This window comes from Tauraco erythrolophus, chromosome 28 (genome assembly GCF_009769465.1).
Source record: "Tauraco erythrolophus isolate bTauEry1 chromosome 28, bTauEry1.pri, whole genome shotgun sequence".
NCBI lineage: Eukaryota > Metazoa > Chordata > Aves > Musophagiformes > Musophagidae > Tauraco > Tauraco erythrolophus.
In genome coordinates, this window is record NC_141492.1 from 760,271 (window position 1) to 775,099 (window position 14,829).

At 51.7% G+C, this 14,829-nt stretch overlaps 1 protein-coding gene across 1 annotated transcript; it reads right to left on the reverse strand.

Moving 5' to 3' along the window:
• Positions 1-271: 271 nt before the first annotated feature.
• Positions 272-10,366, reverse strand: ACER1 (alkaline ceramidase 1). The gene is made up of 6 exons (XM_009977364.1): positions 10,274-10,366; positions 3,752-3,866; positions 3,266-3,404; positions 1,983-2,120; positions 1,258-1,395; positions 272-440 (listed from the first exon to the last, which is right to left on the reverse strand). The coding sequence occupies exons 1-6, from the start codon at positions 10,364-10,366 to the stop codon at positions 272-274; spliced, it is 792 nt and encodes a 263-aa protein (XP_009975666.1).
• Positions 10,367-14,829: the final 4,463 nt, after the last annotated feature.

A 14,829-nucleotide genomic window follows, 5' to 3' on the forward strand; every position in this document is an offset into this window, starting at 1 on the left:
GCACTGTCTCCCTCCCCTTCTCAGTGGGCAGCTGCTGGAGGAGATCTTCAGTTCCCTGGATGCTAGTCTGGGCAGAGTCTTCCAAGGCACCTGTGGGCTCCCACCCTGCTTCATGCCCAGCATCATGAGGCCTCAGCTGCTCCCTGCCCCAACTGCTAGCTGCGTTGCCCTTGTCCAAGGAGCAGGCGCGCAGCCGAGGTGTTCCCCATGCAGACGCACGCGTGTGCATCACACACCCCGTGCCTGAGGGATGCCTGAACGGCAACCGGCTCTAACACTGCTTGTGAGGTTCCTCCAGGGCAACGTAAGGCACCACAAGAGGCCAAGAGTCGCTGGGCCAGTATTGCAGCTTTGGCTTGAACGATGGCATCTCGTAGCTGACATCAAAGTAGATGACCAGTGGGCAGCAGTATAGGAGCGACATGGCTATCAGCACATGCCTGGCAAGGAAACCAAAGGGACAGGTGTTGGACAGAGGTAACTCCATCTGCTCCTCCTGCACCTTGTAGCAGTGTGTGGCTGGCCTTGTCACCGTGAGGCTAGAGCCAAGGGGTGCGGCACTGACAGGCAAAGATCCCAGTCCCGTGGTGCATGAGGGCTGCGGGGAGTGAGGGTCCTGCAGGGTTTGTGTCTGTGGGGAAATTCTAGAAGAGCTCTGTGAGCTGGGGAGGGGGCAATTCCTTGCACAGAGGCCATGAGGTGATATAGGGGACTTAAGCCTCAAACCAAACCACCCATTCCACCTTGCCTGGCCTAGCCCAGCAGCGCTGGGTGTCTGTCCCAGTCATCCCAGTGATCTGTGAGGATGAATCTGAGAACGCGCACTGTGTGCGGCACTTACAGCCACACTTGGCCAGGCACAGAAATGTCTTGCCCGAGCAAATCACTCTCTTTCAGTTTGGCTGTTCAAACAGCTCGAGGAACATTGCACTTCATGCAGCTCCCTGGGAGCAGACGCGGCCCTTTGAAAGTGAGCTGCTCACCTGGAGGGACTTCCAGAACAATTTCACTTGCAAAATGCCATTTGGCTGGTGTGGAGGAGGTGAGGGATATCAAGCAGTGATTATGACCAAATCCTTGGGCTGGGGCCAGGGTGAGGAGCAGCATAAATAGCGACCGAGGAAAGGGAGAGAGGACAGACATGTGGCTGCTCCCTGCCCGAGTATCACATCCTGGCTGCCATTTCTCCTTAGCTGTGGCCCTTCAGCCCCTGAAATGTTTGGGCTGGGGTTCCTGCCTCTGCGCTGGAGCCCTTACCAGAAGCTGTGCAGGTAGGGGAAGTTGATCGCCTGCCAGAGCCCACAGAGCCACCTGTCACTTATCCAGCTGCTGATGGCCAGTACCCACCACATGACCATGACTGCAGCCATCCGGTGAACCCTTTTGTCGTTGCACCTGGAAGACACAGGGAGGAAGAGGGAGCGGAGTAAGGTATTGAAAGGAAAGTGAGTTTTAAAGAGGGCTGGTGCCTGTCTGCAAAGGCTAATGCAACAGGGCAAAACCCAGTGAGTTTCTTCCGGAGGGTATTCACCAGACCACAAGAACTGGAGAACTGTGGCTCTGTAGAGAGAGTTTCTGCCTTTCTGTGGGTGAAGATGATGCTAGGAGATGCCAAGGCACTCCTATCTTTCTCCTCAGATCCTAGTGGTTTCTCCCAACCCCACACTGGTTCCCAAATACCCCACAAAAGGAAAGAGCTGCAGAGATGGGAGCTGAGGAGAAGAAGATACATTTGTCCCATGGATTGTCCTCATTCTGCGCGGCACCTGGACCAGACAGCCTTCTTGTATCCCACTTCCCACAGTCCTGCCTGCGCTGGTCCCTCCCAGGCTGCCCTAATTCTTTGCAGAGCTGATAGTCCAACACGTGGCTGAGGAAGACTTGGGCTCGATTCACCGTTGTGCACAGAGTCATTTCCACACGTGAGCCTGCCAGGAGCATGCAATGGACCCGCAGATAACCCCTCTCAGCCCCCTCCTTACTTTTTCAGCTCACGCCATGTCAGGTACAGCAGGTGGAAGGCGATGCAGTTGAGCATGTAGGCATTGAATGCTGGTTTGACGAAGGACATCAAGGTACAGATCACGGTGGTGACACCGCTCAACCAGTAGAAATGCTTCCTAAAGGGAGTTGGGAGTGAGTGTCAGTGCTCGCAAGGTTCACAGTATGGAAGGATAAGGATGGGAGCGGTCTTGCTCATTGCCTGAGAGAGGAAACCCTTCTCCAGCACCTCCAGCCTCTTTGCACATGGCTGACCTCAGCCTCTGCAGTAGTCCTGCTGGAGTATCTGTTTATATGTGTGCTTTGCCAAAAGCCCCCCAGTTAGTCCATGACAGAGCGGGAAACACAGCCCAGAAGGTAACTCGTGTGCTTCCATGGTGATACCAAAGCATGGAGAGGCAAAGGCATGGAGAGCTTTGCGCAGGGAAGGGCTGCAAAGCAGGAGTCCCAGCGGTGGCAGGCGGGGGCTTGAGCCCTGCAAACACGCAGATTTGGGTGAGCTGAACAACAATAGGGCTCAGAGGGGCCTTTCACATGCAAATCCTTTCCCAAGTCCCTTCCCCTCTTCCCCAACGACGTCTCCACAGTGAACTCCTGGTGACCTCCTCTTTGACTTGGGAAGAGTGACTTGGAGCAGGCCTTTGCAAGGCTTCTAACTGGACTGGCTCAGAGGACTCCAGCAAGCCTGCCAGGGTGGGACCATACTTTGAGCAAAGCCCCATTGGCTTCCTCTTTCTGCTGATCCATGCTGACCTGGTCTCCTGATCCTTTCTGCTGAGCTCCTCCAGCCCAGCCAGCCCTGCTGCAAACAACCTTTGAAATGTGGGGTGTTAACTTGGACCAGCTTGTCCTGTGCGAAACCCCATCAGCCTTCAGGGATAGCTTTCTGTGGACGGCAGGGGATGCTGTGACAGCTTCACGGCATGGCTAATTGAATGTCAGTGCTCAGGAACACTAATTAATTTCCTAATTAATTTTGAAATTCTCCATGCAAAGTTTCCTCTGCAGCTTCACAAAGACAAGCAGCTCCAGTCAACAGAAGGCCAGTGCAGCCCTTGCCTGAGAGAGGGTTTCTTACTCTTCCTCTGCCAGCACATCCACCATTGAGTGATGGAGGGTCTGGTCCCAGAGCAAACTGGTAACCTCAACGCTGACCCCTTGCAGGGGAGCTGTCTGTGGGCTGGATCTGTGTGTCACACGTACCAATGTCAGAATTCCAGCCCTCCCCTCAGAGCCTGCACCACTGTGTCCCTGTGGGTCATACCTGCTCTTGATGCACCTGGGGAAGTAAACCTTTGGGTACCAAAAGGAATAAGCCACAGCCAGCGTCCAGAGGATGGAGAGCTCATCCAAGAGTTGTCCCACGTAGCTCAAGGTCATGTGAAAGTACATGGAGAAGATACCTGTGAGAAGCAAGGACAGCTTGTGTCAGCAAAGCTCCAGCCTCGCGCAAGTCCGTCTGGCCTGGGAATCCTAAACACACACCGTTCCTGCAGAGCAGGGCATGGACCTTGGTGTTAATGGATGAGTCAGTCCACACAGCACCATGGGGATTTACTGGGCTGGACGCTGTGCATCCACAGCCAGCAGGAACTGTGAGCTGCAGGGCTTCAGATGCGGCTGTTTGGTTTCCCACCCCAGCTTGCCTGGCTTTGACCACTAAGAACCAGCCTCCAAAGCCAAAGGTGTCATGGACAAATAGTGGGTACTCTGGCAACCTGTCTGGTCTTCTCGCAATCTTGGCACCCACCTACGCACAAGAGCAGGCCAGAGACGAAGTACAAGGGCAAGGCGCGCTGCTGACAGTACTGCCGGTTCAGGTAGAGCAGGGCAGGAGAAAGGACAAAGAAGCTTACATTGCTGATCTGAAAAACAAGAGGCACGTTTAGCTTATTGCACGATCTTGAGCAAGTCCTGTCCCACCACATGCCTCAGTATCTCCGTGTGTGAAGAGGATACTGATCTCTAGGGGAAAGCGTCGCGTGGAGGCAAGGTATTGCTCTTGGCACAGGGAGAGGGCAGAGGCGTTTCTCGAGAAGCGAGGCTGGAACTGGAAGGACAGCTATTGCTGTGACAGCAATGGCTGCAGACATCGGTGCTCTCCCTGCAGACACCTCTGGGGCCAGTAAGCCCAGGGTAAGCTGGCGGGCCCCTTTTGGGTGATGGTTTAGCTTCAGCTGCCCAGTATCCTCAAGCAAGCTTCCAAAGCTCTTCTTTTTGCAGCTGTCTCCCTCTCCTGTCAACCCAGACCTGCCAAAAACTCCGTGGATGGCTTCCGCCCCTTCGGCCAGCCAGCAGCCCCCTGCGAGGGGCTGGGTGAGTGTGAGGAGCCAGGCCACTGCAGCAAGCCACAGTCGGGAAAACCATTGCTAACTGGGGAGCGGGTGCAGTGGAGAGCAGCAGGACAAGCAGGATGTTGGTAAGTGGGAACAGGACTGAGGTGACATCCTGTAGTGTCATGTGGAAATCCACTTGGCCTGGGGTGGGGTGGGGGAAGGTGTTCTGGACACCAGTAATTACATGAAGTCATAAACCTCCTTTATACATACCTAGAAAATGAAGGCAGCAAAATTATTCTGCCCTGATTTCCAACTCTGCCAAATTGCTCCACTGACAGACTTCGATTTGTCTGAGGAGGAGGGGATGGTTCTGGGGCTCAGCCTGTTGCTGCTGCCTGGGGTATTGGAAGGTGCCAGCGCTTCAGGGAATGGCAGATGCTGATGGGCAAAACATGGGAGCTGGGGAGGAGCAGCGAGTGCCCAAAGCCTGGACCTGCCTGCTGGATCAGGCCCACTCTACCCTGCTGCTATGGGCCCATGAAGTTTGAAGTAATCCTTACCCTTTATGGGTTCTTACCCTGGCTTTTCCACCTGATTTGCAAACTCAGTAAAGGGATATCATGGGGAAGCAAAGCCTCCCCAGGGAAAATCTTTCTTGGTTATGAAAGGTTGGGACCATGGCGTCACATTTTACCTGCCAGATAGCTCTTTGGGAAGAGCAGGGCACAGCCATCTGCCAAATGCCATTTGGCAAGCCACTGGGTGACTTTTATCTCACCCTAACAAGCCTTTTCCTTTCATCTTCCAGCTAGATGCTGACCCAGACCCCACGCCTGGAATCTGACCTCCACAGCTGGAGTCTCACCCCTCAGCAGCCCTTACATGCACCAGGTAAACTGCAAAATCGACACATGGCCTGTGATGTCCAGTGGGATCTGAGTTTATGGTAACAGGGCTGCAAATCACAGGGATGTTGTCATGTGTATGAAACACACCCTCCCATATTCCAGAGGGAAACACAATTCACCCTTAATGTAAGGTCTCTATTCCCTTTAACACCTGGAGATTAATCCTGAATTTCACTAAGGCTTTCAGGAAACAAGCTGATGCTCCCATTAACAGCAATTCTCTGGCCAAGTGTATTGGTTTTCTATAGGTGCTTAGAGCCAAATCCAGGCCTGTTCCCAAACCAGCTATGAAAAGAGAAGTGCTGGTCCCACTTGCACACTTGAGGTCAAACTGTTTGGAAACGATCGAGAAACAAAGCCATGCGTTAAAGTAACGACTGTGTCGCAAACACTTTTTTTTCCTGTGAAATGGTTCAAGAGGCTTTTGGAAGGCAGGCAGGAATAGCAAGAAGAGAGAAAATGCTTCCAGAAATGGCAGCAGCATGCGAGTGCCAGCATGCACATGGAAGGGAGGAAACACAGGAGGCTGGGATTGCGTATGGAGAGAGCCGAATCCCTGCTGCAGTGGACATTGCAACAGTGCGATTCGTTACCTGATAGCAGTGTTATCACTTCATTAATTCAGTACGAGATGTGCAAGATCAGATATCAGAGGGGAGGGATAATCCAGGGAACTGTGCCAACAGGGTCGAAAAAATAGACTGATTCCTTGCAGAGCAGCCAAACTCAGGGGAGAGCCGCTACAAAGGCACGGCTGCGGGGGACACAGGCTCGTCATCGCTCATCAGATCCGAGCCCTGAGTTGCAAGTGCTGTCTTGTGTCTTCCCTTTAAGATGTGGCAAGCTTCATCTCAAATGTGGTTAGGAGGGTTTTGCTCCCAGTACTCCCATTAGGAAGTTTTTCCAGAGTCTATTGGACTCACGCTGAATACCCCCAGCATAGCTTCTACTTATACCTAGCTGGGTCATACTGGTCAGGAGACACCAGCCCCCTCTGCCCTGGGTGCCAGGGAGATAGGAGTGTAGTGATGGAGGTGTGAATTGACCTGTGAGAGTGACTCAGTCCTGTGGTCACATCAATGTCCCGCTTCCTAACAAGTGTGAGTTATTGCGCCAGGGGCCTAAGCCGAGCCTGCCTATACTGGAGTTTACTTCTTTCCCTAGAAGAAAAGTGAGACTGGGATCAGCAACGTGGCCCTAATCCTGGTGCATTAGCGGGATCATGGGAAAGGCACCAGAGTTTGTGCAACTCAGCATTTTGCAACCTAAGATGGAGAGAGAGACCTGCAGTGAACCTGTTTGCATCTCCATCCATGATGGGGTGAGAACAAGCCTGTGATACGGATCGGGACAGGAGATGCTGATTTGCAGAGCTGTGCCGGGCTCCGTGAGCATGGCAACGGTGCAATAGCTGCCAAGGCATGTGCTGGTCCTTACTCAGGATAGGCGTTTTCTGCAGTGAAAGGGGGTTTCTGCAAGACTCATTGCAGTGCATCCGTTCACTCCAAGGCCAGCGAACGAACCAGCTGTAGCTGACAGAAGAGCCCACGGGGCCAGAGACAGAAGCGAATACCTCAGAGGCTCTCCAGACCTGTATAGCTAGTTCCTAATGGCCAGATTTGTGCAGCAGATGTGGCTGTGTGTCCTGACATCACAGTGTCATGCCAGTGCTTTGGGGCAGGAAACGGCTGTTTGTCTAGTGTTAGCAGAGTGCCAGGGGAGGAGCTGCACTACTCCTGTGCTGGACTTTCTGGGCAGACAAGAGAGCGATGGGTCTGTGATGCCGCAGGGTTACCGAGCCCGTGCGGAGGACTGGGGCACACGCCACAGCTCTGACACACTCTGACTGTGAGCACTTCTCTGGGCATGTCTGGGTAATTTGCACCTGCAGCTGAGCTTATCTCCACCAATCTGTGAAGCATCTGGGAGCTCTGGATTTACAGTAGTGTCAGAGCTCCCGCTGCTTTGCCAGAGAGACTGCTGAGGGTCTGGCTGTCGTTACCAGCATCCTGGATCAGTCATTTCAGGAAAAAAATGAGGGTAGAAAGGCAAGTCCCTGACTGATGACCCTCATGTAGAACAATACTGTTCTCCTACGAACAGCCAGAAGACAATAAATTTCTGGGTCACTGAGTCACTATAAATAGTCAGCGCTTTGTTGCTGAACTGCATCCCATCACGAGCCGCCATGTATTATTAGGTACTTAAAGATACTGTTTACATTCCTTGCTCATACCCTTGGTGCTTATTTCTAATAAAAAGCAGCCAACCCAAGCAGACCTGAGGAGAGTGCAGCTGGCACAGAGCAATTCTCAGTAGCACATTGCTGCTACTGGCACAAAACTACCCTGCCTGAGCCTCAGGCAGTGTTAGGAAGAAGATGTTGAAGAGGATGCTCCATTAGGAAGCCCTGCTGATTTAGTGGAGCAGGAGTCTTGGGCAGGAGCTGGCGGGATTCCCAGCTAGTCTAAAACTCTGGCAAACTGACACTGAAGTCGATAGTAATATAATTATCTGAGAGCAGGCCAGTGAGATAAGGCCCATAAAGCTTGCTGCAGGGACGAAGCAACGTGAACATGGGGAGCAAATGAATAAAGGGGAGAAGAGAAGGAGATGCAGGCTGTTTGGATTGCATCTGAGATAGTGTCTGAGCCCCAGCTGGATCTGCAGCATGCTGCCAGCCAGCAGGGACAGCTAGACATCTCAGTCTGGTCCGGTTACTATAGTCCCCCCTTTAGAGCACATCACAAGGAGCCTAACCCTGTGAGAGAGCCCAGAGCATGAAGAGGGCTCCCCAGTGCTGCCGGGTGAAGGTCAGGCAATGCTGACCAGCTTGTGCAGACTGAGGAAGGGGTGATGCCCATGTAAACATTGCTCCTGCCCACTCTTTTTTACAAGGTCTGGCCCTGGTGGTGCAGCCTTTGGGGCTGTGGTCAGATGCTTAGACAGCAGCAGTTTTTAGGAGGGCTTGCTCTTTTGTCTCCCCTTGTTTGGGCAGGAGATCACATGCCAGCCCTGACACAGACAGCTGTCAAGGCAGGTTCAGGTCGCTGCTGCTTTCTCTAAATGGGAATCGAATCTTAAGGCAGAAACTGCAGAAGTGGTACCCTGCGCCTGCACAGGCGCTCTGCTGACCTCCATGGATGGGTAAAAGCAAGCCTGGCAAGGAGATCAGTGCGGGGACCAAAAAACTCACTTTCTCTGCTGGGAGAGGGTTGCCCTGTGTTCACATATAGAGAGGAACAAGGGCTGGTTTAATCACTGGAAAAAATCCTGGAGGGTTTGCTCTGGCCACGTCTCTCTGTGTTCCTCAGTCTCGCGCTAGTTTGCATCTGTGTGGAAATGTGCATTGGAGAAGTTTTCCTCTCCTGGAGGAAAGCTGTGTCTCGGTCCTACCTCACCGAATTCATCCAGACAAGCTCAGTGCCTCGAAGGTGGCCTGATATGGAAACATGGGAGATGGCTGTGGCTAGTAGGGACCTCGGTCTGGAACTAGGCACCTGGGTAAGATTTTCAGGAATAGCTACATAGTTCAGAAACCTGTGCCACAAAGTAACCTAGGCAGCTAAGAGTTAATGTTTTGAGGGAATTAGAGGGCTTTGGGTCCTAAGAAAGAGAGTTATGCACCTGGGCACACCAACGGGTGCCTAGCAGTGTGCCGCAGAGAAGTCAGATGCGTAAGTGCTTTTGGAGAACTCCTGAGCTACTTGTTGGTGTGTTAAGGATGCCGAGCCACTGTGACAGTCTGGGTGTAAATCAGGATCCTTCTGAAAATGAAGTCTCAGCTCCAAAGACACCTTTGAAATGTGCTGCCTATGGACTAAACTGGGAGGTTAGGCACATTTATCTCCCAGAATGAATTCTAATTAAAAACATAACTTTCAGACTTCCTGCTCTTTGTGGAAACGAGCCCCTCTGCAGTGTTGCCAGTGACACTCCAAAACGCAGAGGCCTTCAGCATCTCCAGCCACATTTGAAATGCTGGTGTGAGCAGAAGTGAGTTCTTTACCTCCTTGCTCGTCATGCCGTGCTCTGCAGCTCTCAGCCCGTCCGACAGGGATGCAGCGCCAGCAAACGGGCAACAGCACAACACATTCAGCTGGATGGCAGGGGAAGAAGGATTTGGTCTGGACTGGCAGATCGTTGTTTGTTGACTGTCTCACAGAGAAGTGACTATATACAGCCTGAGCATTCCTCCTCTGAGACCCTGGCTGGGCAATTAGAGCTTGGGAGCTGCGGAACCCTGGTGAGGGAATTATCGTTATTATAGGCAATTTATTAAAAGCAGGAAATGCTTTTAAAAAAGAGGAAGAGACATTTCCATGAGAACAAGAACTTCTAGTGTTAGATGGTGATTGCTAAAAGTTGTAAACACAGCCTTTGGAAGGCTGTAAATCCGCATGCCTCACACCCCTGCTAGCCTGTAATTGCGGCGAGGCAGAAGGACACACTTGCAGAGACTGGTTATCTACCGAGTCCTCTGCAGAGACAGGGATGCTTCCAGCCACGCTTAAGCCAGGAGGCTGTATTCAAGGGACTGGCGCTGGATGAAGTCGGAATTATAAAGGATCATAGGAGGTGAAACTGGCTCCTGCATCAGCTCTCCTCTGGCTTGAGTTCCGGATTCCCAACCTGCCCGACATGGTTCATGCAAGTGCTGTCTCTCATTTTGCCACTCCTGTACGTTTAGCTGGAGTATATGAGCCCTGTGTGGGACTTAGCCCAGTTGGCAGGAGAGCTGCAGGACTGGTATAACAGGATCTCACAGATCTGGGCTAAGGAGCATCGCCAGGGTTTTCTCACTGGGAACTCAGCCCCACACATGCCAGAAGTACCCCTGACCCCAGCTCGTTTTGTGAGCAACTGGCTGTTGTAAGCAATAAAAGTCCCATGATTTACTTGAAGCTCCGAAAACGTTCCCCATACCAACACCCTCCAACACCAGGAAGTTCAAGGAGTGAGCAGGAGTGAGCAGGAGGAGAGAAAATAAGGTTGTCCCGGCTCGTCTCCTAAAAGCAGCTCCTGGGTGCCTGGAGCTGGCTGCCTTCACGCCCCAGCCTGCCCTTCGGAAGTGCCCGCACTCACGGTGTTGTAGTACTCTGCGATGACCGTTGAGCGCTCAAAGTTGCCTTCACACCAGTCGACCTCAGCACTCTGGTAGGAAAAGATGCTCGGCATCGTTAGGCCACCTTTGCAAAAGGGAGAAGAGTGGGTTAGTTTTGCACCCAGGGAAGGAGCGTGCTGCACACCCAAAGGGAAAGGGGAAAAGCACGCTCTGCCTGCCTGCCCCTTGCACACACGCGTGCTTGTGTTGCACCAGCCTGCTCAAGCACAGCATCCTTACCCTCCTATGAAAGATTCATCCTCCTCCCAGCATGCATCATATTGCAGAATGTTTCCTCTCTCTCCCCACAACGCAGGAGTGACAAATCACCCTAGGAAATGTTCTTGAACTCTGAGCCTGGGAATGGTCACCACAGCCCTGTCCATCTCTCATCAGGGGTCGTCGTTGCCGCATGATGCTTCCCCATTTCAGCCTTGTCCTTGTCACCCTGTCTTCTCACTTCTCTTCACTTTCTTTATGACTCAGATTTTTCTGCCAAGAGGACTTCCCTGTACTTTGTGGGCTGTGAGCTACCTTTTGGGAGTGGACAACTCCATGGGGTTTATTGCTCATTGGCTCTGCTCTTAGTTGTTTCTCAGCACCTTCCTGAGGGCTGGAGCTCACCTTATCCAAGCTCAGCCCTGGAGCACGAGCACAAACCCTGGGTATCACTGAAGTCCTGGGGACACAGAGCAAAGGCATTGGGAGGTGTCTCTTCAGTGCCAGTGATTTCACTTTCACTGCACTCCTGTGCAAGCTCTGTCCTTGTTTTCCAGTGAATGGCATCAGAGCTTCACACCTCGAGTGGGCTCTCCATCTGGCAATGGCAGAAGCTGCAGTTACAAGAGGGATTCTCAAGAAAAATCTAACCCTTTGCCTGTTTTTCTTCTCCATGCTAAAGACTTTCCTATCCTCAGTGTGAGCATCATTTCTCTGCTCTCTTTTATTAATTTGAAAAAGTAAAAGTTCTGATCAAATTTCCTATTTGGTATATTTCGTTTTAGATCCTTGAGACTTTGGAGCTATTTTAGAAACTGATAGGTGGGTGCCAACCTTAGGTGTGTTTGGAAGCACCATCCAAACCCTAGCAGCTGGACATTTGGTGCGCAAAAGCCCCAGAAATTCCCTGGAGCTGTGCAGAGAAGTCCCTGGATGCAGCATTGAACTAACCCATCCGGCTGTGCTTTTCTAGCTCTGCAGAATGAGCAGGTACCAAGGTGGCACCAAGCACTTCAGTAGCATCTCCGAGCACCCGAGGCACCGGTGGAAAACAGAGCTTTCTTTTCTTTGAAAATCTGCTCAGCTTTGAGTCTAACCCAGGGAAGGGAAGTTTATCTTAAAACCACTCATCAGTTGATCACGTTCTTGCAGAGGGACGATCAAGTCCCTGTTTACACCAGTGTCAGCTGAATGATACCAGCAAGTTCAGCAGTTACTGTAGGTGTGCAGTGGTGTGAAGCTACCACAGCTTCCTCTGCTCCTCTTCCCAAGAAGAAGTTCAAAGGGAGAAAACACAGGAGTGTAGCACTAATATAAACAAGCTCTTCTGTAACCTCCTGCTCCAACCAGATAAGCTGACTTGCGGATAAACCTCCACCATTCTTTTACAATTGCAAGTTAACGATGCCCTCTCTTTAATCCAGCCTGGCTGCTTCCCCCAGAGCAGGTGAGATCACAGCTACAGAAGAAAAAGAAAATAGATGGCAGGCAGATTGGTTTGAGGTCTGACACTTCATGATCTTGGATTTCCATGTGCTCTTTGGCAGCACGGTGATCGTCACCTGATCCCCAGTGCTCTGCGTTATGCTTTTAGAGCAACGCAAGTGGTTGCATAGGGTAAAAAATAATCAGACTGGAGACGGTAAATCCCATCTCCTAGCTGAACAGACCTCGGTTGAGAGATGGTGAAAGGATGGAGGAGACATGAGACAGAAGAAGCAAAAGGGAACAGAAAAATCAAAGCAGTGATCAGAGTGCCCAGCGGCTGCTGGCTTGCTGCTTGCCTCTCATCCCGGCCTGGCTGGCTTACCTGTGTTCCCTTGAGACGGATCAGCACTACTTCCACGCGGTGAGGTGAAGTGTCGGGATCTTCAAGGTTTCCAGCAAAGCTGGAGCAGTAACCTGCCCTGCCGCTCTAGCTCAGAAGGAGTGCCCACGGTGTGAGCTCACCGGGAACAGCTGCCAGGAAATACCCTTGCTCCGTTCCTAGGTAAAGCATTGGGATGAGACAAGAGCCATGCGCACCCTCCAGGCAAACCTTCCAGTCCCCCAGAGGAAACATATTGGCTGGAGGGTTTATATCTGTGCACCCAAATGGGCAGGGGCAGAGAGGGAGGGCAGAGAAGCGTGAGCTGGAAAGGTTGGAAGAGTGGGTAGAAATGCAGGCTGAAATCATCGGTGTGCCCCTAGGCAGGTTACCTGCGCACGCGCACACACCCCAATCCTAACCCTGTTCTTCCCAGGGGAGGGACTGATCCATACAGCCTCCTTTGCAGAGCTGGTTTAAAAATGGGAAAACAGTTGGAACCAAAGAGCACACGGCAGCTGATGCTGCTTCGTTTCCAGGGGTTAAATTCAAGCCACTTTTCAACTTTCCCCCAACTACTGCTTTATTATCAAAAATAATTTCGTTATCAAGTCACACTTCTTCTAGCTAGTTTTCTTTGTCATCTAGTTAAAGAATTGGCTGAGTAGGACACTTTAGGGTGACTGCTTTGCAAACATTTTCCTCCTGAATCCCATTCAGGATGTCAAGAAAACTGGCAGCAATTAAACTTTTCCCCCAAATCAACATTTTTTCCTCCACGTAGGGCTGGGGAAAGAAGAAATATGTTCCTTTCTCAAACATAAAAGCTTATTGTTTGGTTGGTTCTTCCTGTTGGAGCAGGAGAGACACCACATTCAGCATCACAGGGCAGGGTCAGACCAAGATCCAAGGTGTCCCTGTCCCTGCCCGTGTGCTCCCTGAAGAGTAGGATCAGACAGCAGCCTTTGCTGTGGCACTTCAGATTTGCCCTGGAGAATGGCTCTTTGGAAAGCTTAGCTGTTTATTTTAATAACTCTATTAAAAGGACTGTACCTGGGAGACCTGAGCAACACCTCCTAAAGATGCTGGGGCTTACAAAAGCCTCACAAATCCACACACATTTTGAAATGAAAGGATAATTAACCACCGAAGCAGCTTCTGTTACAACACGGTGGAGCCTCCGTTACACGCGACTAAGTCAAGGCTGGGTGTCTTTCGAGGACAGACGATGCGACTTGAAGCAGGAGCTCAGAGGCAATCCTCGGCGAGCTGCTCTCACCGCCCGGGTGGCTGCACTGCGGGGTTTGCGTTGAGGAAGTCTGGGCCGAATTTGCTTCTTATTCACTTACAACTCCCGACTGGACCGTGCGAATGGGAGGCTGAGTGCACATGCTGAAAGAAGGTACCCAGCTCCCCAGGGGATCTCGGTGAGAAACAAGTGGTGACTTGCCCATCCCACAGTGAAGGGAGGCAGGTGAGGTACAGTGTTGGCCAGAGAAGGTGGCAGAGATGGATTTGAAAATAAAACAGATCGTTGCCCAGACACGTGATGCCTGGCCTATATGAACATCTTTGAAAAGAATGAGTTTTTCCCATCCCAAAACCTCTGGCATCCTTGAGATGAACAAAGCACCCAAGCATCGCCGATACATCCTGTGCCACATAATGAATAAATTACTGCTGAGGATGTCACAAATCTGCAGGTTCCCTGATTCATCAATAAGTAGCATTCAGGTCGTAAAGAGAGAGGCAGATTTCCTGGTGAGTCCTCCTTTCCAGCTCCTCTTAATGATTACATTCTCCTGCCTGTGGTCAGAAGGGCCTGGGATGCTGAACATGCTGGCATGGGAGTGGGCTGGGAAGATGGGGGTGCCCAGGGTCTCATGTGAGAGTTACGTAGAGAGACTCCCCTAATCCTTCCTGTACTTGAGACTTCTTTCTCTCAAAGCTTCACCCAAAGTCCTCACTTCCTTGCTAAGACTTGCTGCATCCTCTCTGCCTTTCTTCTAACATGTGACATCTTGGCTCGCTCAGATGTGTCTCTTCTGCACCAGGGTTTGCAAGGGAACCTCATGGACGAGGTTTGTTTCTCATCCTGCCCCCTTAGCGGTTCCCTTCCTGCTCACTGGGACCGATGCTGTCTTACAAGACCCCACATCCCAGGCAACGTCCCAGATTTTGTGATACGGGACATGCTTTAACCTGCAAAGCCTCATCCCAGCTCGTCTGTCACTCCTTGGACAGGCTGCAGGGTCCGAGGGTATTGCACCAAACAGCTGACAGCGGGCAGTGGAAGGGGCAGAGGCTTTCACAAGAGCCAAGCTGAAACCTCAGTGCCCAGCTGCGAGTGTTTTATAACTGTGTACTCACAACTCATGGTGAGGAAGCAGTTCCACGGCTGGTGCCACCAAAACAGGGATATGGGGACTCTGATGGGCAAGCTTAGGAGAATCCAGTGGCTTAACCTGAGGCTGGTCCTACCTGCCTTGTCCTATGGCATCTCGGAGGCTT

What these genes read in the sequence shown, in the direction of transcription:
- ACER1 (XM_009977364.1), bottom strand. Translation starts at nt 10,366, where the DNA reads ATGCCGAGCATCTTTTCCTACCAGAGTGCTGAGGTCGACTGGTGTGAA. An exon ending in TGGCCTGCTCTTGTGCGTAG is followed by an intron (nt 3,405 to 3,751) that starts GTGGGTGCCAAG and finishes TGCTTCTCACAG; the next exon opens with GTATCTTCTCCATGTACTTT. An exon ending in CCCAGGTGCATCAAGAGCAG is followed by an intron (nt 2,121 to 3,265) that starts GTATGACCCACA and finishes AACTCCCTTTAG; the next exon opens with GAAGCATTTCTACTGGTTGA.